The sequence below is a fragment of the Mesoplodon mirus genome (genome assembly GCF_964341445.2).
Source record: "Mesoplodon mirus genome assembly, chromosome: 13".
Taxonomy (NCBI): domain Eukaryota; kingdom Metazoa; phylum Chordata; class Mammalia; order Artiodactyla; family Ziphiidae; genus Mesoplodon; species Mesoplodon mirus.
The window spans coordinates 9,019,712-9,044,870 of NC_138989.1; the positions used below are offsets into that span (position 1 = coordinate 9,019,712).

Below are 25,159 nucleotides of genomic sequence, written 5' to 3' on the forward strand. Positions count from 1 at the left end.
GTGCTTTACTTAATCCTATAACATGTACTTCAAATAACTGACAATATACAGACCCATAATTCTCACAACTAAAATGCTTACCTGTACTTGAAATTTTTCAGGTATTTGCAATATATCCAAATGTCATGACTGAATGACTGAAGCTATTGTGCTGATCAGATGGATAGCAGTCACCTCTGTGTTCACACAATCAATCGCGTACCAATTCACAGATGCAGAAATTTTAAGTATTCATTCTATTTCTTGGGCTGAGGTTGACTGCACTGATAATACATCTTCATTTTCACTTTTTTTAAAAAAAATTAGTTTATTTTTGACTGCCTTGGGTCTTCATTGCTGCACGCGGGCTTTCTCTAGTGGCGGCGAGTGGGGGCTACTCTTCGTTGTGGTGCACGGGCTTCTCATTGCGGTGGCTTCTCTTGTTGCAGAGCACGGGCTCTAAGCACGCGGGCTTCAGTAGTTGTGGCACACGGGCTCAGTAGTTGTGGCTCGCGGGCTCTAAAGCACAGGCTCAGTACTTGTGGTGCACGGGCTTAGTTGCTCCGTGGCATGTGAGATCTTCCCGGCCCAGGGCTCGAACCCGTGTCCCCTGCATTGGCAGGCAGATTCTCAACCACTGCACCACAAGGGAAGTCCTTCATTTTCACTCTTCATCTGAAGTTCACATACATAATCCAGTAAAGATAAAAATTGACTTTTGCCTGTACTTGTATCAAATTTTCCTAATATAACTTTTGTGCTGCCATTGATGTACATCTTGGAAATATTCTCTGGTGTTTTATAACTCTACAGTGAATGCTTATTATGCGTAAGTCAAGTTGTAGGCACTTTTTATGGGTTTAATCTTCACAATTCCACCATTTTACAGGTGAGGAAACCGAAGCCTGGAGCAGAAGATGTCACATTCTTCTGGCTGACGTGCACATCTGATTTGCAGAACAAAAAAAAGTGAAGAATCATCCTTGCAGATTCAAACTAACTGGTCTGCAAGGCTGAGTGAGCTTTGGGTCTGTCTTTTCTTAAGAGGTAGGAAATGGCATACAGAACTTGAAATCTCTTTTTTTTTGGCTGTGCTGCATGTAATCCTAGTTCCCCGACTAGGGATTGAACCCGCGCCCCTGCATTGGAAGTGCGGAGTCTTAACCACTGGACCGCCAGGGAAGTCCCCTCTTTAACTTATTTTTGAAGGAGCTCTTTAATTTCTATGTAACCAGACATGAACAAACACTGCTTCTTTGCCCTCATGCCAATAACCAGCTCTATGCCCTCTTCTACTACATTCATGATAACTTGGATGAGACCCTTACCTTAGAGGGTGTTTCTGCCAAAATAAACCTAACATTTTTCATGTTGCACCTCCCTGCAATGGCTTTCGCCTTTCTCGAGTACCAAAATGCCCACCTTGTCTTAGCTGTACTGGTTGATCTTACATCTTCACTTCCCCACAAACTGAGTTTTCTTTCAACCTTTCATCATGGCTCAACACTGGGAAACTTAGGTTTTCTTCCTTTCCAGCAGTCTAAATCCTGTGCCTTCTTCATGGATCAGCAGTCATTTGTTCCCAGCTCCCATGTCTCTTATTCCACTTATGTGTATGTTACTTGAAATGCCTCTAGTCGTAAATCAAGGTGGCTGAAGAACAAGATGCTATGTTAGAATCTGCTGTTTACTGCAGATAGACGTGGGCAAGCCTAACCCAGTAGGTACAAATCAGTAATTTCTGTGAATGGATTTAAATGTATTATGTTGACTATTTAGCTACATAGGGATGTCAATACCTGTCTTTCTGAATGGTTTTGTAATGGTGCTGCCAACTTGAGAACTGAAATACTTTATACTCACTTAAAAAAAACCTAGAATTGAAAAAATTACACTAATTATCACAACAAATTCATTTCCTAGTTATTTCTTTTGTATCTGCTGAGAATATCTAAAGGTATTCTGTATGCAGTCAGTGCTCAGAAGTGCTTAGCTAGGGACATCCCTGATAGTGCAGTGGTTAAGACTCCACGCTCCCAATGCAGGGGGCCCAGGTTCGATCCCTGGTCGGGTAAAAGGATCCCACATGCGTGCTGCAATTAAGGAGCTGGCGAGCCACAACTAAGATCCGGTGCAACCAAAGAAATTAAAAAAAAAAAAAAGGAGAAAGAAATGTGTAGCTAGCTATGGCTCAGTATCAGGTCATAATAGGGCTACAAAGGTAGGTGCTCCTTAGAACTCAGCCAATTGAGATATTCATACACATGAAACAACTGGGATAAATTATAAGGCAACAAATAGCAAATATTTACTGCATACTATTCTGAGTCAGGCATTCTTCTGAACATATCTCATTACTTCATTCAGTGATTCACAATGAGAGGCAGATACTGTCCCTGTTTTATAGCTAGGGACACTGTGGCTCAGCATTTAAGTCACACACTCAAATCACACAGCTAGGGGAGGAGCCAGGACCTGGACTGAGTACAACCACTAGCTTATAAAGGCAGATGTGACCTCAACTGCACACGGAGATAAAGGACAAATGAGAAGGTAAGGTTAGTGCAGACTGGGATTTACAAGGCAAAGCCTCGAGTTCTGTCATCACATACTAGTTTGAAATTACTTGAGTCTCTCCTAAGATCTTATGTCCTAAAACCAAAGACTGATTTTGTTCTCTACTTAACCAGTGTTATGCCTGTTCTTTTTGGAAGAATTTTAAGCTAGATAATACACTCCACACTTTATAACCCAAGCCCAGTGGGTTATAAATGGCCCAATTGGACAACTTTATAGGATTTTGAAATCCTACAAGTGATACAATTGATAATGTCCAGGGCATAGACTAAAGATTTATGAAACTGACACCAATTACTGTTCATCATCTTCTTCTTGTAGTCAAAGAGATCTGGGAGAATATCATAAGTAAAAGAATGCAAACTCTGAATTTGTCACAAACATGGAGCAGGAAGGAGCTAGAGCTCACAAGGTCATCCTCCTTCAAGTCAGGAGCACACTGCGGGTGAAGACACAGCCTATGCCTCAGGGCCAGAACTTGTAGTGCAGACTTTGCTCTTCTCTCCACAAGCAAATGTCAGTTCAAACAATCCCTCACTAGGAGGTCCTCTCCCAACTCCCTAAGAGACATCAGTTTTTGATAAAAGAAAGTGCTTTTCAAATGATACTCTCTCCACCCACTTTTAATGTACTCGAGAAATACGCATTTGACACTTGTGACAAATATAAAAGGACACAACACCGTGTTCCATATGAATTAGGGAAGGGAGAAGAGAGCAAAGATCTGTGTATAAAAACACTGGTGGATGATTTATAATAATTTAAAAAGTAGCTCTTGAGTTTTGCTGCCAAGTTCAAATGAACCCAGATAAAAAGAAAACTATGGATACAGATGACGTCACAACTCACTAAGTCCCACACCTCCCTAAGTAGTAGGGGAAGACAGTTCCATCTCATCGCTCTACTTCAGAAACTTAGTTCTATCCAGGTAAGAACTCGAAGAATATGAGCATCCATATTATAATCCACCTTGGAAAACAGACTATTTGAAGGAAGACAAATCCAAGTTGAAACTGTGTGGTTTCCAGAGCAATTTATTCATTAAAGGCTACTCAATATGTCATCAACAGTTCTCCTGTGTGTATTGTGCTGATAAACTGACACTGAGAGAATTTAACAAGTTCATCATTTAATAAGTCTGAATTTATTTTCACCACATGGTATTATACATGGTCATCTGTTGAAACATATTTCTTTTTAACAGATCTTAGTTTAAAAAAGTCATAGATACTGTGAGTTCTGTATAAACTGCTGGATAGTAAGTTAGTTCCTTTGTTTTGACTTATAAGCCTCAACTTCACCGCAGAATAAAGAATGTAGGCCAAAGAAAGCATAATCAGTCACTCGTATGAACAGTATTGTTTCTATAATTTGAAGCTTTCTGAATGGATGGGCTCAGGCCTGATGTAACTGTAAAAAGATTACTTAATGAATAGGCTATATGGAAATCGTACAAAATGTTATTAACTTTAATCATTAATAGCTTAAACAGCACTATATTACTAATTGCTATTCAAACTCAAAAACCTGTTTTTGAATCCCCATAAAGGCGGCAGATGTACACAACCATGCCACCTTGTACTTAGGGGGGTGTCAATATATATTTCAACAGAAACTTTGGCTTCAGGAAGAGTCACAAACATTTAAAATAATGGCTTTAATCGTCATTTTAAGTATATCGCAGGGGAAAGTGTGCTTTAATTAAATATACATACCAGTGATGCTGGCAAGGTTGAAAGTTACTCCTAATGTTGATAGCTATAAAAACTAGCTTGTACATAAGACAATGAGAAAAAAAGCAATCCCTTTGAAAAAAAACAAAAAAGAGTTCACAGTGGTTTGTATCCAACAATATGCATTTTATGACAATAACATGTACAGATTGAGCACCCTAGGGCTCTCTTTATATCCTAAAGAAAGTGAGCATTTACATTATTCATGGGCTGTACTGAATTAAAAAAAAGATCAGTTGTACACTCACCCCTTAGAAAGGATAAAATGTCCTGGGGTGTACAGCTTTAACACCATCATTAAAGTTGTTTGCAAAAAGGAACAGAGAACTAAACAAAACAAAACATTTTTCCTTGGGAGTGGAGAGTCTTTCATTTGCTGTTATAACCAGCAAATACTATTCATTAAGTCAAAAATGGAAGGGGGGGGCCCACAAACACTTTTTGAGCAAGCTGACCAATACACATTACACTTTTAAAAATGAAGGTTATACACTGTATGTTACAAGTCCGAACTAGGCAGTGTCAAAATGACATCTATTTCTTTGCTTGCTTTGTGATCATACCCCTTGGAGGTGTTACGGGCCTCGTGGCATTCGGCTTCTTTTTTTCTGCAGGTTTTAAAATCTGCAAGGATTCAAAAGACCATGCATTTTAGGAAATGCACTCAACCTCAAATCTTAAATTTCACTCAAACCTTTTTTCAGAAAGTTTTTTGTTTAAAACTGACCCAACAACTTGGAAGTCCCCACCGGCATATTAATACAAACCAAGCTGACAAACATTTTGGTAATAAATGCTGTGATGAACAGCTAAGATATATGAGCTGAACAAATTATTTTGCCTATGGATAAAATGACAATTTTTGGAAGTCACACCTTTAGGTATCCCTTCTGATGTGTGTGGGGGGGTTCTTTAGAATAGTGTCCCTCAAACCCCTAGGGCAGCAGTTCCCAACCTTTTTGGCACCAGGGACTGGTTTTGTGGAAGACAATTTTTCCACAGGGCGGGGCTGGCGGCGATGGTTCAGGCGGTAATGCGAGCGATGGATGAGGAGCGACGGGGAGCGGCAAATGAAGCCTGTCACTCACCCAGTGCGGCCCAGTTCCTAACTTGGCCCCGGGGATTTGGGGGTTCCTAACTTGGCCCCGGGGGTTGGGGACCCCTGCCCTAGGGAATCGTGTCACAATCTCTGGGAGCTGCAAGCTCTCCCTGATACTTGGTTAAATACAAAAAACACCTGTTTTAAATTCAGTGGCTGTATTTTTGTTATGATTGGGCTAGCCTGAAGTCATACAAGTTTATTCATGACAAGTGAATGAGAAAAAGATTGAGGTAGACTTTATGTGTAAATGATTCTTTTGTGCCAAGTGAAGGCCAAATGATGTCATGGTGAATCAATAAGAGGTTTTATAGAAATTAGACTAGAGAAAAGTGGTGGGAGAAGTGAGTAATTACATAGCACATCTGGCACATGGCAGTCAGTATTACTTTCACGTGCAAGTGGTGATTTAATTTTAGCTGAATGTTGCACTGACACTGTAGTTTTAGACTTATAGTAAAGGAGCCATAAGCATACGAAGCTAATATATTGTGGTCTTTATGCACTTAAATAATGTAAAAACAGTTAAATCCAACACTGGAGGAAGGGTTCTATGATAATTTTTTTCCTTTAAAAGGAATTCACTCATTACTGAACTAGGACAAACACCAGTTAAGGGAAAATAAAAATTCAGTCTACTCAACATAAATGAATAGTAGGCAGAAAGTAGCACTTTAAAAAAAATCAGTAAAATTCAGACATAATAAAAGGAAACAATGCTGAAAGCATCCTCTACCTGAAAAGAACACATTAGTGTTTCATCCACACTCATCATGGCACCTGCATTGTCAAACTCTCCACAATAATTGGGTGCAGAAAACAGAGTGACCAACTGCCTCTTTGCAAAAAATTCATATCCATCTTCAACCACCTTGGAGAGAAAACATTTTCAGTATAAGGAGGTGCAAATTTTAGGTGGGTAAAACCACTCTTCAGTTTCCCGTTGAGCCTGATATCCTGTAGGTCACACTTCCAGAGACGTTTTGTATAAATAAGCAATACCTACCCACCAAAATCAACAAGGAGAATCTGTGCTCATACACATGCTCTTAAGTGTACATGTAAAATTCAAAATCAATACCTGATGGGCTCTACATATAAGATCCAAATCATGCTTATGGAGAAATTTTGCAACCACTTCTGCACCAAATGTGAAGGACACTCCTCTGTCATTTTCACCCCAGCCTAAGACATCTTTATCGGGGTCAGACCACAAAAGATCACAAAGAAGACCTTGATCTGGTACATCAGTTGGTCGCATAATTCGCCGAATCTGCTCCATAGATTGAAGATCTGGTGATAAACCTATTAAATGGAAAAAAAAAATTGAAGAAAACAGAACTTTAAAAAGGATGTTAGACCTGCTGTATAAAAAAATAAATAAAATAAAATTCAAAAATTCAAAATAATAATAATAAAAATAAAGGCTCATGTAGCAATGCTCCTTACCACTTAAAAAAAATTAAAAAAAAAAAAAAAAAGGATGTTACCACTTTAACAGATCCATTTGTCTACAGAGACACCCAGTGACTCTTACAAAGGCTTACATTAAATCTTTGGCTACGTTTTCTTATTTAGCTTTGGTTAAAAAAAAGGGGCGGGGGGCGGGGGTGGTGCTTCCCTGGTGGCGCAGTGGTTGAGAGTCTGCCTGCCGATGTAGGGGACGCGGGTTCGTGCCCCGGTCTGGGAGGATCCCATATGCCACGGAGTGGCTGGGCCTGTGAGCCATGGCCGCTGAGTCTGCACATCCAGAGCCTGTGCTCCACAACGGGAGAGGCCACAACAGTGAGAGGCCCGTGTACCGCAAAAAAAAAAGAAAAAAAAAAGGCGGCAGGCTCTGTCTGGAACTTATTTCATGCACTAATTTGCAAGGCACAGTGTGCTTAAATAGCATATGGAAAGTTACCTCAACATACAGAGCACCCTGGTGACCATTTGTAGTGACTGGGCATAGAGGATGCAGACACTTAGGTGATGTAGCTTTCTAGGAAACCAGCGCTGTTCAAGGACCATAAAATCTATCACACCAGCTCAGATGTAGCTGACTCTCATGAGTTTAAAATCACATGCCCAACTCTACCAAAACCAGTTTAAGTATATAAGGAAGGCAGGGATAGTGGATTTACTAAAATATAGTGAGTTGGCTCTTTGATGGTTGTCTAATTTCTGACCACAGATGAAAAGAAATCCTCTTTGCAATTATTATTTTAATTACATCATATACAGCACAACCACCAAGCAAAATAACTTTTAACATCTAAGTCGAAAAAGTTCTGAAAGGAAAGGATCAAAAACAGACCAAGGGGAAGTCTATTCACATTTTCAGTATCCTAGAGGATCTATGGTACAGCATATTAATTGTTTATTTTATATTCAAAAATCCTTTTGCTCTATTTTCAAAGCTGTTACAGAACCCTTAATTCCCTGTAACAAATCAATTGGGTACTCTGGACTTGTATCCAAATGATCCTGGATGGACCCAAGATGTAACACAGCAATACAGGAGTTACCTGACAGAGGAAGTTATCCCAATGATAACTCATTGGGATGATAAATATCAAAGTGTACACTCCTTAGAAGAGATCAAAATCTATGTGGAATTAAAATCAGCCCGCATACCTCCATGACAGCAGAATATTTTCTCATCCACGATGGCTGCTATCGGTAAACAGTTAAAGCAGTCTGTGAAAGTTTTCCACAGTTTAATGTTATATCTTCTTTTACCTGTAAAAATTTTGGGATGGTTAAAAAGAGACTGGTGTTCTGTAGGTACATTCCCTCAGGACAAGTCCTCCAAGGCAGGTTCTGACTACCTGAAGTAAACAAAAACTATGCTTTTATTAAAGAAGAGAGAATCAGATACATATAATACTTGGAGATGTCTGATTTATAAGCAACAACTTACAGTTTCATATGAAGTATTTAAAAATTCCATGGAAGTCTGAAATCAGAATTCCAGATATAATGATTAAGGATAACCATTAAACCTCAACAATTATTTGATAACACCAAATCTGTTTGACATCTAGTCTGTTTTGTCCACTCTCAACCTGCAAGTAGGTTCCTATTTCTAAAGGCAACTAAGAACAACTCACACATGTGCCATTATAATCTTCCTTCTGAGGAAGCCTCTGAGAGTTAACACCCATCTCATCTACCACCACCCTCAATAAGCTACTGGAACCATTTAATTCCCAGCCCCCCTAAATATTCTAGTAGGAAGCACAACGACTACAGAGGAATACAGACTGCTTATTGCAGGCACACCAGGATAACCCTAACATGCTGCACAAACACTGAGAATGCCCCCCCACCAAAAATGTTACAGGGTGGTTTATATTCCCACCTCACTAACCCATATATTCCATGCATTCTGGAGTCACTGTGTGCTTTGAACAGAAGCATACCTTTCAGGTACTGTTTCCTCAGGAAAACTATGTTTTGAGTAAAAAACCCACTCATAAACCCTGGAAATACAAATCTTTCTGAATTGGATGAGGAAGACCCAATTGTTAGGGTGCCTTCGTCTCCTGTACACTCCATACTAAAAAACACTAAAGGTTAAAAGCACAATCTTACTCCTAAACCAAGTTTGTCCTCAGTCTCTTCTCCATTTTTATCCTGTGGATACTGAAAGGTTTATAGCTTTCAATGTACCCTTTCTTTTGAGTTCGAGAAGGGCCCAAGCAACAGGCTTCCTGAACCCCATCTTCCACTCCACTGCAAATCAAGTCAGGGAGAAAGTTTAGCACAGGTTTGAAACGCAATGCAAATTCAACAAACATTTGACTTCTCCCTTTGCAGAGGAGGATTTTTGTTTTTTCTCCTAATAGTTTATGTTTCTCTATGACTGGGTATAACCCTCACCATGGTTCACCCTGTTTTGTATTTCTTTGGAGGCCACTAATTCCCTTTGTCTCATATCTTCCTTCACTGGAGTTTTCTGGAAGCCCAACAGAATTCCTCTCTACCAAAGCCTGAAGGGGAACCTGTGCACCTCCAATTTCCAACAATGGTAATAATACAAGAACAGGGCTGGGCTGTCCTAACCCCTATGTATAAAAGTGATTTGGTTCTGTCTACATTTTCTACTGAAGCCTGTCTCTGAACAACATTCCAATGGCTCCCCTGGATTTTTCCTTTGCTCAGATGCTGCATTTGCCAGTGCCAACAGATTCTCTTCCTTCTTGAAGTGTGCTTCACTCCTTGATTCTTTAGTTTCACAACGCACTCCAGCTACTCTTATGGATTCCTTTGCTATTTTTGTTGGCTTCTCTATCAAAAATTAAGATCCTTGGGCTTCCCTGGTGGCTCAGTGGTTAAGAATCCGCCTGCCAATGCAGGGGACACGGGTTCCAGCCCCGGTCCGGGAAGATGCCACATGCCGTGGAGCAACGAAGCCTGTATCCCGCAACTACTGAGCCTGCGCTCTAGAGCCCACGAGCCACAACTACTGAGCCTAAGTGCCACAACTACTGAAGCCCACGCGCCTAGAGCCCGTGCTCTGCAACAAGAGAAGCCACCGCAATGAGAAGCCCGTGCACCACAACAAAGAGTAGCCCCTGCTCACTGCAACTAGCGAAAGCCCATGCACAGCAACAAAGACCCAATGCAGTCAAAAATAAATAAATTAAAAAAAAATTTAAGATTCTTCCTCCTGTTGTCTCTGAGCATCTTAATTAAGTCCTGGGCTCCTGCTTCCTCTCCTCTCTACACTTCCTCCCTAAGGCCACTTCAGACCACTAGGAGCATCTGGCTCCAGGATTCCTGGATAATTGCCAAAGTCTCTTCAAGCTTCCAAATCCTCAGATTCTGAGCCAGAACCCCTAATGCAGTTTCCTATTACTATAGACCAGACAGCTCTGGTATCAGAAAAGGACAACACACATTCACATTTTATCCAACAACAGATACCTTGGCTTTTCCAGGACTACAGTCATAAAATGGGGGGGTGGGGAGCAATTGTAGCACAGAGCGCTTGTTACACTTAGGAAATAATTCTACCACATAAAACAGTGGTTTTTAAATTGTTCCATGATAATTTCCATTTGAATAAAATTTTTCAGTACAATAAAATTTTAACAAAATTATCAAGGTTTTTAAAAAAAGTTGGCAAAGCATCAACTGAAAGCCACCTAAGTCAAGAACACTTTTAGGCCCACAAACAGACTGGGTGGCAAAGTCTACCTGCCTGATGGGAGAGGCGAAAGCTGGAGTACAAGGTCATTACATCAGTCTTGAGGACGAACAAGAGTCAAAACTGATTCCAATCAGTGCTGACCTTCTAAATCATAGGGCCTCACATTAAACAGAAGCAAAAATGATGTAGCCAATACCCTTAGACTAGGATATATGTCACAGTGAAGAGATCTTATGGATTTGAACTTCATTAATGAAAACATTAAAATACTTGCTAACAGCTGTGTAAAAAGGAACCTGTTCTAAAAAGTAGTATCTGTAACAAATACCTGAAACAAGATGTTATAAAATCCTCTGCCTCTCATTGCATTACCGAAGGAGTAGTACTGACTGCCTTACTAGTACTTCTCTAACAGACTCCTTGTCAATATCAAGTATCTTTCCTGACCAACTCAGGTGTCCCAGTCAGTTCAGAGCCCACAGTATTTTCCTTCTTGGCAATCCCTCCTGCCTCAGCCTGTTTTGTTTTGTTTTTAATTTTTTACTGAAGTATAGTTCATTTCCTCCAGCCTCATCTTATGAGCTGGGTCTCAGGGCCATAGGCATACATATATAGTCATGTAAGAGGTTGCGAGTACGAGGGCCAAGTCTATAAACATAGCCTTTCTAGCAATGTACTTCTAACAATACACCAGCTGAACACATCTATGTGAAACTGAGATGGAAAAACACCATACCCTGAGAGACTACAGGTTATTACTACAGTCTAGGGGAGGGTCACAGTGACAGTGCTTTACCAGTCTTGTTATAATTATAGTGGCAAGTGCCAGTAATTCAAATTCCTTTTCCTCCCAGCCTGAACTCTCCTGCTGGCAGAAATGATGAATACAAAAGGAAGACAGAGGTAAGGATTTTTTAAAATAAAAAAAAAAAATTTTTTTTATAGTTACTTAAAAACAGCAGCACCAACAATAAAACTCTCCACCAAAACTGATTATTTTCAAGGCTTTAAGAAACTTGTTTCTGGGACTTCCCTGGTGGCTCAGTGGTTAAGAATCCACCTGCCAATGCAGGGGACAAGGGTTCGAGCCCTGATCCGGGAAGATCCCACATGCCACGGAGCAACTAAGCCCGTGCGCCACAACTACTCAGCCTGCGTTCTAGAGCCTGCGAGCTACAACTACTGAAGCCCACACGCCTAGAGCCCATGCTCCACAACGAGAAGCCACTGCAATGAGAGGCCCGTACACTGCAACGAAGAGCAGCCCTGCTCTCCGCAACTAGAGAAAGCCTGTGAGCAACAACAAAGACCCAACTCAGCCAAAAATAAACAATAAAAAAAAATAAAATGAAATAAAGAAAAAGACTCTTGTAAAAAAATAAATAAAAATAAAAGGCTTACTTCATTTAAAAAAGAAACAAAAACTTGTTTCTGTCAATTATCAACTCAAAGTGCACCTCAACTAAATAATCCAAAATGGGTCATAAAATGTATGAATTATACAAATATTTTTAATTAGCTTCCCCCCCCAATTCTGTTTTCTCCTTTCAGCACAATTTCAGATAGTAACTGCTATTTTTCCTGGGGTGCAGATGTGCCAGAAGGAAAAAAACTACATTACAAATTACAAAAAGTAATTATTTGTATATTGCAAATTTCCATTTATATGAAATGTCTAGAAAAGGCAAACCTATAGAGACAGAAAGTAATTAGTGCTTGCATAGGGCTGTGGTGATGGCTGCATAACTATGAATTTACTTAATCACTGAATTGTACACTTAAGATGGATGAGGTTTACAAAATGAGATTTTATCTCAAAGTTGTCAAAAACGAAGCTAATTATGTGGACAGATTCTCAGAGTTGTACTAAGAATTAAATTATCTGTGACTATTCATCACAAAAATTATCTTAAAGAAATCAGCACTGTGATCGCTACTTCCTAATCTAATCATCACATCATACAAGAATCCAGGGCATTATTATACGGCAATGAGTGCTATTATTTTACACCAAGAAAGAAAACCAGGATAAAAACAGGTTAATGAAATAGTAAATATGAGAAATTACAACACTACATCTAAACTCGCAAATCCTAACAGAAATATGTTCAGTTTATGACCAAGAATCTCAATTTGAGTAAATCTTCCTTAGACGTAGAAAGTACTTACATTCATCATAAAATCCATAAATTCTATTGATGCTGGCACATTCGTGGTTTCCTCTGAGAAGAAAAAAATTCTCGGGATATTTGATTTTGTAAGCCAATAAGAGGCAGATAGTCTCCAATGACTGCTTTCCCCTGTCCACATAGTCCCCAAGAAACAGGTAGTTGCTTTCTGGCGGGAAACCACCGTACTCAAAAAGTCGAAGCAAATCATAGTATTGTCCATGGATATCACCTAGAAGCAAGAATTTTGTTACCTAGTGTCTTCATACATATAGTCCAAACCACTAACATTACTAATTTCCAAACTTGTATCATATTTATTAGTTCAACTGAGCTTAGTGATAATTTTAAGTGTATCCAGCCTCTCACACAAAACTCGACTAATTGAGACTTTATTTTATGGAAAGGATTATTAATGCCTAGGCAGGGCTTCTTGCCAAGTAACACGGTTTTCCTTTCAGGTTGGCTGATCAATATCAGATCTCCGACAGCTCAGTCTCTGGGGATCATGTCAGCAGAAGTGCTGCACTCTTAACAAGCCCTGGCCCGGTGTGAACAAAGGTGTACACACACTACACCCACCAATGCATCTGGCTTTCAATGTCTCCCTGCTAGATAATGCCAAAGAGCATTTTACTTAAAAACAAAAACAAACACAAGATTCATCAATGCAGTCAAATATGTTAGAAGAATAAATATAGCATTTCTCAGATAGAGTTTAGTTTTTATACCAGTTATCTGCATCTATCATGTAGAAACAGAACTACAAAACGGCATATTTTTAGGCATAACCAGTGTTGCTTTAAGCTTAAAATATAATCCCTATATACTCATAATTCAGGCCTTTTTTTAGCTCTCCATTCTGTTTCATTTCTTTCCTTTCTTCTGCAATGTTTATATTCGTTTAGTGAAATAATTTTAAGAAAATGCGAAGCACATCTAAGCACATTAAGTCCATTAGAGGTATTTATTCTAAGGCTACAATTATTTAATTTTAAGTAGTTCCAGGTTACTCATAAATAGTAAATAATTTTGTTGGCTAACACAAGGTCATCTATATATCCTTGACTCAGTCAATCAATCACGTAACCAAAGATAACTGTTAGTGTGCCAAAACTTACCACATATTTTGAGTGGTGCTTCAAGTTCTAGTAGGATAGGCTGACTAAGAAAGATCTCTCTGGACTTTAAGCACAGTCCTCTGATTTCATTCTCCTGTAGCTGGACATTCTTACCAGGCTTGGACCCTCTCACTGTAGGGGAGAAAAACCCCAATTTAGTCAAGAGAAGTCAAAATAAGATTTAACGTAAAAATTAAAAATATCGGAAAAGGTAGAAGTTTTAAATAAAGAGGAGGCAAAAACATAGTTTAACTACTTTCTGGCTGGGCTTTATTTTCAGGACACTTATAAAGAACATGATTTTAACGCCTAATTAGAATCTTAAAATCTTAAGACAGGATTTCAGAGATTTAATTGCATTTTCTACACCAAGGTAAGACTTCTTTACAGTATCCTGATCAAGGGGTCATCTTCTCTGTGTATGAATAGTGTTAGAAAAGTCTTATTATCGCTTGCGAAATCAGACTCCCCCTGGGCACAGCTCAAGGCCTCAGTTCTGCATCCAAGACATACAATTGGCCTGGTTCACCTATAACCCGCCCACCAGGCCAGCTCTTTTTTGCCTCTCGTCTTGTCTTCCCTTCTCCAGCCTTATAAATGAATTAGTATTTGTGTAGCAGGAGATTTTAGAGATTGTCATGTTACTGAGTTGGTTCTAAGAATTCCTCGTTTTAAAATGTGAGATTGGAAATGCTCAGATCTCCCCTCTCAATCAGTGTTTTTCAGAGGTCCACAGGTCTCTCAAGGGTCCCAGATTTATCTATGAAAAAACTTAAGTGTTGTTTTCATTTCATTGAAACACACTGTATGCTTGCTGTGCATTATTTTGCTGTGCAACTTTCTGGGCCTGCATTTGTGAATACAATCATGCCTCTACAGGGCAAAGGATGTCAGCATGTGCTGTGAGAAAGGCTTCCTAGTAATTTGAACAGATAAAAATTGAGAAAAGGCAAAAAGAAATGGCACAGCACCAAGTGTCCTAAACTCCCAAGTGCCCGCATCAGAGCACTCTGAGTTCTACTTACTATCAAAGTGAAGCACAAGATATCCTCTGGCCTTATAACAATTCATTTATCAGCAGGTAAGTAGTAGTAGGAAATAAAATTCTGTTTTGATTCCAGTTGTAACAGACTAGACAGTTATTAAATACATAATAAATAGCACTGAATTGCTAAACTTACCTTAATTTCACAGTTATGAACTGGCCTGCTTGCCAAAAACTCGCAATCAAAGTCTTAATACTTGTTATGTACAAAAGATTTATGAAAGCAAGCATTCTCCAAATTAGAATTGAAGCAAAAACACCGGACCAGACTAAATACAAAACTAAGGCTACATCTTTCCACCATTAAACCCAATATAAAGTGATGAGCAGATTAAATCAATGCTGTTAATTTAAATTTTATCAGTTTTGGAGGCTTTGTTTGTATTCAAAATCACAAAATCATTTGGCCTAATAGCTGAACAAGAGCAACAGGTTTAACTGGTTTGTATCTAGCTTTGTTCTGTAAATATCTAAGTAACATTACAGAGTAATAAAAACTACAAGTAAAAAACTCTGATGTCTGTTGAGAATTTTTTTCCATTAAAAAGGGCTGTGTCCAAGTTTGAGAAATATTGTCTTAGGGGAAGCCATCCTTCAGCCTGAATAGCCACTGAAACTGAATTCCCTGAAGAAACAAGTTTTGAGCAGAAATGGAAGGGTGTTATTTTTTTTCAGTGAAAGACAATAAATAAGAAAGCATGACACGTGAGAAGAGTCCAACTCTTGAAGGGCACACACAAAAAAGAAAATGTTGAGTGTGCTGAACTGGGAGCCAGAAGCCCCAAGTTTCTGTCTTGATTTTATAGCTTGGGCAAATCACCTCTCTGGACCCCAAAATATGTAACTAAACTAAACGACTGCCGGTCTCATTCTGATCAAATATTAAGAAACAAGAAGCAATTAAAGGGAAAGCATAGTAAGGATAATCTTTTGAGGGAATTATTCAAAATAGACACGTATATAATATTTACAACAGCAACTGAGCTATCTGTACAACAAAAAATGATTTTTTTTCCAGAACCAAAGTAATTTTTTCTCTCTAGACACACAAAGGAGAGAGTTCAAGAAACACTCCCAATGGAAAGATGTGGGATCCCTCCTTCACTGGCCAGAAAACCCCAATCATTAGTGATTTTACCACAAGTCAGCCAGAAGTTTGGGCAGACTGCCCAAAAGGAAACTTTATTTTTGGCTAGGGGACTCCTAGATGCTTCTGGTTTCAACTGGAATATTTTTCAGAAGAGCCCCCACACCTGTAAGTGAATAGCCCACTCTAAGTCTTTTGGGAGAATATGTAATAACTGACTTACACCTATAAGGAACACACAGGCTATTCTTTTAATATGAATGCTATCATATTACACCAATGCATCAGATTAAATCAATGCTGCTAATATAAATTTTACTGGTTTTGGAGGCTTCCCACTACCACCATTAGACATAGTTCATGGTAATTTTAGTTCTCTTATTCTGTTTGTCCCTCAAGTGGAAGTGTACAGAGATTAGTAAAGAACAATAGTAACAATTTAAAAAGTATTCCTAATGTGGAGTGAGGATTTTTTTTTTAAATTGGGGTACTGTTGTTTTACAATGTTGTGTTAGTTTCTACTGTACAACAAAGTGAAGTAGAGATCCCTGCGCTATACAGCAGGTTCTCATTAGTTACCTGTTTTATACCTATTAATTAGTGTGGTCTGTGTTAATCCCAGTCTCCCAATTCATTCACCACCCACCCCCCGCCCCTTGGTGTCCATGGTTTGTTCTCTACCTCTGTGTCTCTACTTCTTCTGCCTTGCAAACAGGTTCATCTGTACCATTTGTCTACATTCCACATATATGCACTGGAGTGAGGATTAAATGCAGTTTTTCCAGAATAAATCAAGATATATTTTATATTTGATGAACAGCACTCATTAAAAACAACACAGTCCCAAAGCTTCTTAAATTCCCTACAATTAGCTCAAAAAATAAAATTATAAAAATAGAAACTGCCAAAACCATCTACCAACTGGCGAATACCTGCTTATCTTTCGTGACTGCTTAGATATCACTTCACTCTGGAAAACCTCTCTTAGCCATCTCCTCTTCCCTCAACAAGCCTGCTTTATGCTTTCTGAAATTCTCTCACAACACCTGGTCACTGCCCAGCACACACTGTGTATTATAATTGCCAGTCTGCTTCCACCTATTCATCTGGACCTCCTGGTAGAGTGTAAACGCCAGGACCACACCACTTGCTCTGCAGTGTACATGCCCATGGTCAGTACATGGTAGGTGCACAAAATGTGTTGCATGAATGAAGTCTGAATAAATCTCTGTTAATTTGTGGCATTACAATTAGCGTGCATTCCAAGCTATATACTTTTTTTTTTCTTTTCTGCGGTACGCAGGTCTCTCACTGTTGTGGCCTCTCCCGTTGCGGAGCACAAGCTCCGGACGCGCAGGCTCAGCAGCCATGGCTCACGGGCCCAGCCGCTCCGCGGCATGTGGGATCTTCCCGGACCGGGGCACGAACCCGTGTCCCCTGCATCGGCAGGCGGACTCTCAACCACTGCGCCACCAGGGAAGCCCCCAAGCTATATACTTTTTTTTTTTTTTTTTTTTTTTGGTGATACGCGGGCCTCTCACTGTTGTGGCCTCTCCCGTTGGGAGCACAGGCTCCGGACACGCAGGTCCAGAGGCCATGGCTCACGGGCCCAGCCGCTCCGCGGCATGTGGGATCTTCGCAGACCGGGGCACGAACCCGTGTCCCCTGCATCGGCAGGCGGACTCTCAACCACTGCGCCACCAGGGAAGCCCCCAAGCTATATACTTTTGATTAGCAAAAAACAAGAACAAAAATTGTCCGTGCCTTAAAATTACAAAGCAATAGTGTCATTTCCCCATAGGCTTTACTAGAGTTTCTAGTTGTGAAAATTTAGGATTACTCTTAAATTTCAAGTTGAAGATAATTTATGCAACAGAAGATAAAGATTTCAAAATGGGTTTTGGCAGTCTGAGTGAACACTGCAGACATTTCTTAAAAATGGCCTATTGGCTAACAGCATAAAAATCTACTTTCACTATTTTCAGTGTCCATCAAATAGAATCATGCATTAGTTGTAGCTAACACGAACCGAGCACTTCCCAGGCTTTATACTGCCATTCAACACAACAATCCCATGACGTTAGGCACTGTCACTTTTTTGGGTTACAGGCTCGAAGAGGCTCAGTAACTTGGTCCAAGATCACAGCGCTCGTAAGAAGGACACCAGGCCCCAACTGATTCTAGGTCTGAAGCAGTGCTTCCAGCAGACCACCCTCCCAATTAAGAATTTGTTCTTCATTTTGAAAATAAGTTTAAAATATACGGTATTAACTTAGAAACAAAACAAATGAAAGCAAGTAAACTAGCACATAACTGTTTTTGTCATTTTACAAATTCATAAGCAATAATAAACATGAAAAAGTGAAAAAAAAGGAATTTCTTCTTCATTAAGCTTCTAAACCAAAGGAGTTTTTATAGGACAAACTACTGAAACTCCAACATACAATCATTGCTCCCTAAGAAAAATTTGATATGGGATATAAAATCATAAGGCATCCTTACATATAGGAAGCATTAAATAAGAACTAAATGATGTAATCTGTTTAAGACTTTCTATTCATTTTTACCATGCTTCATTCAAATATTCAACAAAATAGTTGCTAGGCACCACTACATGCCAGACCCTGTGTTGGATGCTGGGGATACCTGGGCAACAGGACAGACAACTCTGTCCTTTTTCTTGAGAGGTTTACATTCTAGTGGAGGATGCATAAAATAAGACAAACTAGGTAACCGCAGATTATTATAAATGCTGTAGCTAGAACTAGCCATCCATAAAAACTATAAAACTAAAAGTTTATCTCAGGGACATCTTCAATACCATTAAAAACACAAAGGCTTGAATATCTACTTTATCGCTATTAGCTACCAAGAAAAAATGCAAACAGTACAGCTCTGCTCAATAAAATCAGTCACTACTTCGTGGTTTAAAACCCTCACTGTGCTCTGTGCATGATGGGAGAAACCTACACAAAAAGGAGACCCTAGGTGGGAAACTCAAGGGCTGTCTCCTCATGATACCTTCCTAAGTAGTAGTTCAAATTGCATGTATCAAATTATTTCAACAATTGCCAACAGAATCCAAAATATTCCAACAAATAAGAATTCCATTTTCCAGGTGGAATGTTTCTCATAAGTCCAGGTGCTAGGCACTGCATGGAAATAAAATCAGCAGGCACAGTGAACATACGTAGGTTAGTGATTGATATACCAAAACGGTCAACTTAGATCTTAAATGTGTGACTTCTCTTTCTCTCTCTCTCTCTTTTTTGCTGCACCGTGCGACTTGTGGGGGAACAGCTTATGGGATCTTAGTTCCCAGGCCAGGGATTGAACCCGAGCCCTCGACAGTGAGAGCTCAAAGTCCTAACCACTGGACCGCCAGGGAATTCCCAAACGTGTGATTTTTGAGCGAAAACTTTTCTTTGTCTGGTTAAAATGGTAGATTCCGAAAAAAATGCACTATGGCTGTTACCAGCAAGGACTGCTCTGTTCTGACTTATCTGATCATTTATTTATCTGGCAAATCACTAACATGAGCACATGATAAAAACTCCCATGCAATTTTACTGAAAACAAACTGATAAAGACCTGATATAATAAAAGAATGTCGTTGGTGATTATTTGCAATGCCAGCTTTTCCTCACAGAACAACATTAACTTTTCTGACAGCCTGGTAACAAAGCAGAGATGAAAACCATAGAGGGAAATTTAAGACTACTCTGGGGTTATTTAGGAGGAATAAGCAAGTGTTCTTCTTGCCCCTCAACTGTTAAAAGAAGATCATAGGAAATCATACCCACCAAAAAGCCTCAGCTGGACTATAATCAAGTTTTAAAACCTAAAACTGGTACAAGCGGTGTAAACATAAACCAACAGAGGTTTTGCTAATAAGACAATCCTATTAAAGCAGGTGGCAATCTTAACAATATGCCACATCACACTCATTTCAGTGACAATCAATAACCTCACAATATCTGACAGATTTAGGAAAATAAAACCTCAAACCAAAACAAACAAAAAACAGTGACTATCTGTAACATTAAAACTTTCCTGCAAACAATGAAGTTCTTTTCTACAAAAAATATAAGCCACAAAAATGTTAATCGAGAATCACTTGGTTTCTCTGCAAAGCCACCAGCAGGAAGACATCCACTTTCTGGCCATCTTAATTTCTAAACCACTCCTCCCCCATCCTGACTTTCCTAACTGCTGGTGTTATACTTTGGGCATTTAAAGGTGACACCAATTTTCTCAAGGCAGATAATCAGGATATAGCTGCAAAACACTGTCTATTGCTCTCAATAAAGAACCTTGAGTTTTCTACACCTAGAGTGAAGCCAATTTATTGAAAAATGTTTAACTCTCTACAGTCTAGCCACCAATTCTGATAAACTACCACTGATTAGACTTCACATCTGAACCTACGTTTGTAATGAGTGGTTTTCATTTTCATAAGCCTTAATATCAGTGACATACACTCTCCTCTAGATGAGGGATGCCAGTAAACCCCAGAGTAGGGGTGAAATTGGATATTTCAGATAAAACATCAAGACCATTAAGTAAATCATCTATTTTTACATGCTTTGGATACAGTGGTCTGATCCTAAAACATAAAAATTTGTCCCAGAATTCTATAAACTCCAAAGAGACTGAATCCTTCCTTTTTCTTCTTGAATAAGATTTTCCAGCTTCCTCATTTACAAAGCAATTCATATCAGAATATTATCTCCTTCACAATTCAATCCTTAAGGTCTACTAACAGCCGTGATGGTAGGTTAAGTGAAATGATTTCCCTGCTTCAAGATCAGTAATCCTCACCCTAGTCAAGCAGACTGACTGGCAGTGGCACATACTTTTGTAGAATAGGTTATCATAGGACTGCAGTTTCCCAGATATAAAACAATCTCACCAACCTCTACCGCAGACGGGCTACCAATGCATGGCGCAGCATGGCATGCATTTCCCCAGCTTGGAGGAGGAAAGCCTGGCCTCCTGCTCCTAGGGCTAACATTCCCTCCCTCAAGCACAACAGAATGACACACACCATCCCGTGCTGGGGCTAACATTCCCTCCCTCAAGCACAACAGAATGACACACACCATCCCGTTAGATTTCACTGCTGCCTCCTGCTACTGACAGGCGAGGCGGCACTGTGGGCACAAGGAGAGTAATCCTTTCATGCCGTGGTTTCGGATTGGTGCAAGCTGCTGATCGTGCCTCTAAAAGAGCTTTCTTGCCTTACCTTATAGGAGAGGATACAACTGACATGCGGGAGGGGTGGGAAGAGCAGGGGGCTCACAACACAGACTTCTTGTAATTTAGAGTATTAGTAACACAGTACTTTAATATTAGTGTCTTTATCAGCAAAATGCCCTATGATCATTGATTCCAAGAAAAGCCTCTAATGGGTGAAATTATCTGATGTGTAAAGAAAAAATAATTACAGAGGTCTCATTAGGAAAGATTATTTTTGTGTTCTTTGGTCAGCATTTTAAGATTTTATTTTCTTTTTGCCATTACAATCGTCCTTTATCTTCAGGACCCGTCTTTTAAACGTTGCAATATAAACGTATTTCATTTCACACCGAAAATCTAAACACACGGGTTACTTTTACAAGTCAGAGGATTCAGTTAGTAAACGCTGTCTGAGGGCCAGGGCAGAGGTCATATTTAAATCACTAAAGCAAGTCAAGCAATTGTGCAGAGCTTGGCACAGTCTTTCAGTTTGACAACCGCCATCTTCAGAGCCAAGATGCTTCTGGCAAGTCAGGATGTGAAAATAAGTTACAACTGCCTGCTCTGCAAGAAAACCGCTAGCCATCAGCGCTCCCCGAACGAGATCACTTACAAAGTTATTCTGCCTCAAACCTCACTTTTCTCCAACACAGTAGGACTAGGAGACGAACCAGAAGCTGGCTTATTCTCTAAATCCAAAGTTTTACTGTGCAGTTATTTAAATAAGTGAACATGAATGATGCGAATGAGTGACAACCTTAAGGTTTTATCACCCACAAGGCAGAGATCTTCTGCGGTGGGTTGCAGAAGTGATGCCTCCTTAAGGAAAATTCACTCAAAAGTTTAGAGTAGAAAAGAACTGCAAAGCTGTAGTGACTAAAATCTAAAACCAACACGGTATTCTCTTAAATAAGACTTCACTTTTGAATGGTCTTTTTAGTATTACTACCGAACTACTTCTCACTTAGCTTGTACAGTCCTCCACCTTAAAAAAGGAGACAGTCTCTAACATGTAAACAATTCTAACAAGGCCACAAAACTCACATTTCCCTCCATTTTCAGATATACTCAAATCTTAATTAAAATTTTTACAGGAAAAAGTTTGTGGGGCATTAAAAAAAAGGAATCACATAATTTATTATCAACCTTTTCTACCCTGGATTATATATTTACTCAATGGATCATTTTCAACCGTTTCTCTGCCAATTTAACATTGACTAGAAAAGAAGGAAATTTACGTCTGTTGAGCAGCTAGCTTATTCCCGAGGAACTAAAACACAATGCTTTATTAATTTCAATGAAAAACATGAAATGTTAAAAAAAATCTGGTTTTCACGTACAAAACATGCATAGAAATTATTAATAAACAAAGATTGATCTCATTATAAATGATCCAAGTTTATCAAGGCAAATTTCTTGGCACAATTTAAAAAACAAGATTAAAATTAACAAAATGTTATATGAATACAAGAGTTATGGGCAACCCTGGACTTAACAAGACTTACCTAATCTTAAAATTCTAATGTTTCTAATCCACAGATTCCATTTTTTCCTGCCTTCTCAACGAAATAAAGCCAGCTCTTAACTAGTCGCACGTGTCCCTGCATAGATATGCAGAATTTACAATTTCTGAATGAAACAAAAATTTCTAAGTTCTTTTCTTATTGCAAACGGTTTAATCCGTTTCTGACCCACTGCTGCCTCACATAAATCAAAGAACTGCAGGAACTAGCATTAGAAGTGTGGTTCTTCGGTTTGCAGGGCAGAAGTTGAGACACAGATGTAGAGAACAAGCGTATGGATACCAAGGGGGGAAAACCCCAGGGGGTGGGGATGGTGGTGTGCTGAATTGGGCGATTGGGATTGACATGTATACACTGATGTGTATAAAATTGATGACTGATAAGAACCTGCTGTATAAAAAAATAATAATAATAGAAAAGAAAATAAATACATTCATGAAGGTGCAAAAAAAAAAAGTGTGGTTCTTAAATAAATGCCAAGTACTGAACAAATAAGGTTTTCACCCACAATGGCAGCAACATTTCAGGGGTCTATTTAATGGGTTTTTCTTTTAAGAAACTATAAAATGAAAATACCTTACAGAGATTAAGAAGAGATATTTTTAGGAGTTTCATTCTAATGACTTAAACAAAAGATCTGCAAACTCTAACACCAGAACTGTCCAACTGTTTATGCTCTCGACTCCATCTCTCACAGCATTTATAGTCCAACAATACTGTAGAAATGTACAAAGACAAAAAGCAGTTAAAACTCAGCCAAATCTACATTATCCAGTAATCAAATTAAGAAAGGGATTTGAATTCTTTCAAAGTTTGGAATTAGATGTTAGTATTGATAAATGTGCTCTGGAATTTGGGGGGTGGTGAGGGGTGATTTCATTTCGGCGTCCCTCCTTAAAATCCGAACTAACTTCATCCGTCTCCCACATCAATATAAATCAATCGCCAGGCACCTCACGAGTCTCACAGCCAATATTTAAGATTTGTTTTAACCTTTGCTCAACCACTGGACACCTCCTTCCTTCATACATAGGGTGACTTGAATGACTTGTAGCTCCTGGCTGCCTGGGTTTGAAACTTGACTGTTACTGTGTGACCTTGGTCAAGTGACTTCACTTCTTTGAGTCTTATTTTCCTCTGAAAAACAGTAAAAAAATAATAGCACCTACCTCGTAAGGTTGTTGGGAGTATTACATGAAATCTGTAAAGTCCTCCAAAAAATGCCTGACACACAGTAAGCGCTTTAAAAGCGCTGGCTAATATCATAACTGTATTTATCCGATGAACGCAAAGCGCTTAACACAGAGCCTGGCACACTGGAAAGATCCTAACGAAACTGTCATCACTGCTGGCTTCTCGGTTCAGAGGCACGTTCAGAAAAGACCGCGGAGACCTCTTCAAGATAAGGACAACTTAAAAAGAGTATTTGGAAGGGCAGGAGGAGATGAGTTCCAATATCCCCTTGAGATACGAACGTTCGTCACCAAATAACAAGTAATGGGCCCCTCGACCCCAGCCTCACAAAAAATATAAATGAGCAGGATAGGAAAGAAGCCCCAAGCCCGGTGGAATCCATATCCCCATCATGTTGCTTTCCAAGAGAACGAGGACCAGAAAGTTCGTAACGTGCCGTCCTGTAAGTTGGACTGGGCCCCCAACCTTCATCCAAAGATTGGTCGGGTGTGCGGGGCGCACTGGGGTACGTACCGGAAACGTGGGGGTGGGGAGCGGAGTTTTCAAATTTCAAGGCTAGTAGAAAGGCTGCACCCTCGTGCAATGAATGAGTGGAGCCAGGAGTGTCCGCGGGTTGGCCCAAGTGCGGAACCCCGGGCAGCCTCCCTCCCGCTGCAGCCCCCGGCCCGCGGGCGAACTCGCGGGGCTAACTCCTCTCGGCGCTGCAAGTCCAAAAGGCCTCCCAAATCCCCCTCCCCCCGCGAGTCCCCGGAGCCGCCCGCCGCCCCCTTCACCTTCCAGCAGCCGTTGGATGATGCTGTCGATGTTGAGCTTATCTATATCCGCCATCGCCTTCCCACCGCCGACCCTCCCGCAGTGGCGCCGCCGCCGGCTCGCGCCCGGGATTTACACCTCCTTTCCCACGCCACGAGCACAGAGATGGTGGTGGTGGCGGCGGTGGCAAAAGCCGCGGCGGGTCCCCCCCAACCGCCCCACTCCCTGCTTCCTCCTTCTCTCCCCACTGGAACCACGAGAAGAACAAAATGGCCGCCGCCTCCTTAGCCAGCCTCGGACGGCGCACGGATGCACGCGGGGAGTGCAGCGGCCCGGCCGGGACTTCTTTATGGGCCATAGGGCACCTGGGAGGGGGCGGGGCCAGAGCGCGGGAAGGGGGCGGAGACTGTGAGCGTAACTGTGATGGCGCGCGGAATCCTTCCGCCAAACGGGCCGAGCAAATAGGCCCCCTGGCGGGAGCGTGAGTTACAAAGTTGCACGC

At 40.3% G+C, this 25,159-nt stretch overlaps 1 protein-coding gene across 8 annotated transcripts; it reads right to left on the reverse strand.

The window, feature by feature from the left end:
* Positions 1 to 3,574: 3,574 nt before the first annotated feature.
* PPP1CC (protein phosphatase 1 catalytic subunit gamma) lies at positions 3,575 to 24,947 on the reverse strand. Of its 8 annotated transcripts, XM_082640364.1 has the most exons (8): positions 24,678 to 24,945; positions 13,818 to 13,949; positions 12,698 to 12,928; positions 8,008 to 8,112; positions 6,470 to 6,693; positions 6,125 to 6,259; positions 4,853 to 4,913; positions 3,575 to 3,966 (listed from the first exon to the last, which is right to left on the reverse strand). In XM_082640364.1, the coding sequence occupies exons 1-8, from the start codon at positions 24,730 to 24,732 to the stop codon at positions 3,893 to 3,895; spliced, it is 1,017 nt and encodes a 338-aa protein (XP_082496490.1). In that variant the 5' UTR covers positions 24,733 to 24,945; the 3' UTR covers positions 3,575 to 3,892. The 8 variants fall into 8 exon arrangements, with proteins under 8 accessions (XP_082496490.1, XP_082496491.1, XP_082496485.1 ...); XM_082640365.1 differs by lacking the exon at positions 8,008 to 8,112 and having other exon boundaries at positions 24,678 to 24,943; XM_082640359.1 differs by lacking the exon at positions 3,575 to 3,966 and having other exon boundaries at positions 4,395 to 4,913; positions 24,678 to 24,944.
* Between the last annotated feature and the right edge of the window lie 212 nt (positions 24,948 to 25,159).

Excerpts from the sequence above, each read along its gene's own strand:
- PPP1CC (XM_082640364.1), bottom strand. The coding sequence starts at position 24,732 with ATGGCGGATATAGATAAGCTCAACATCGACAGCATCATCCAACGGCTG. Across the intron at positions 6,694-8,007 it reads AATATTCTGCTGTCATGGAG|GTTTATCACCAGATCTTCAA; the intron begins GTATGCGGGCTG and ends TCCATTTAATAG. Across the intron at positions 4,914-6,124 it reads CACTAATGTGTTCTTTTCAG|ATTTTAAAACCTGCAGAAAA; the intron begins GTAGAGGATGCT and ends GAATCCTTGCAG.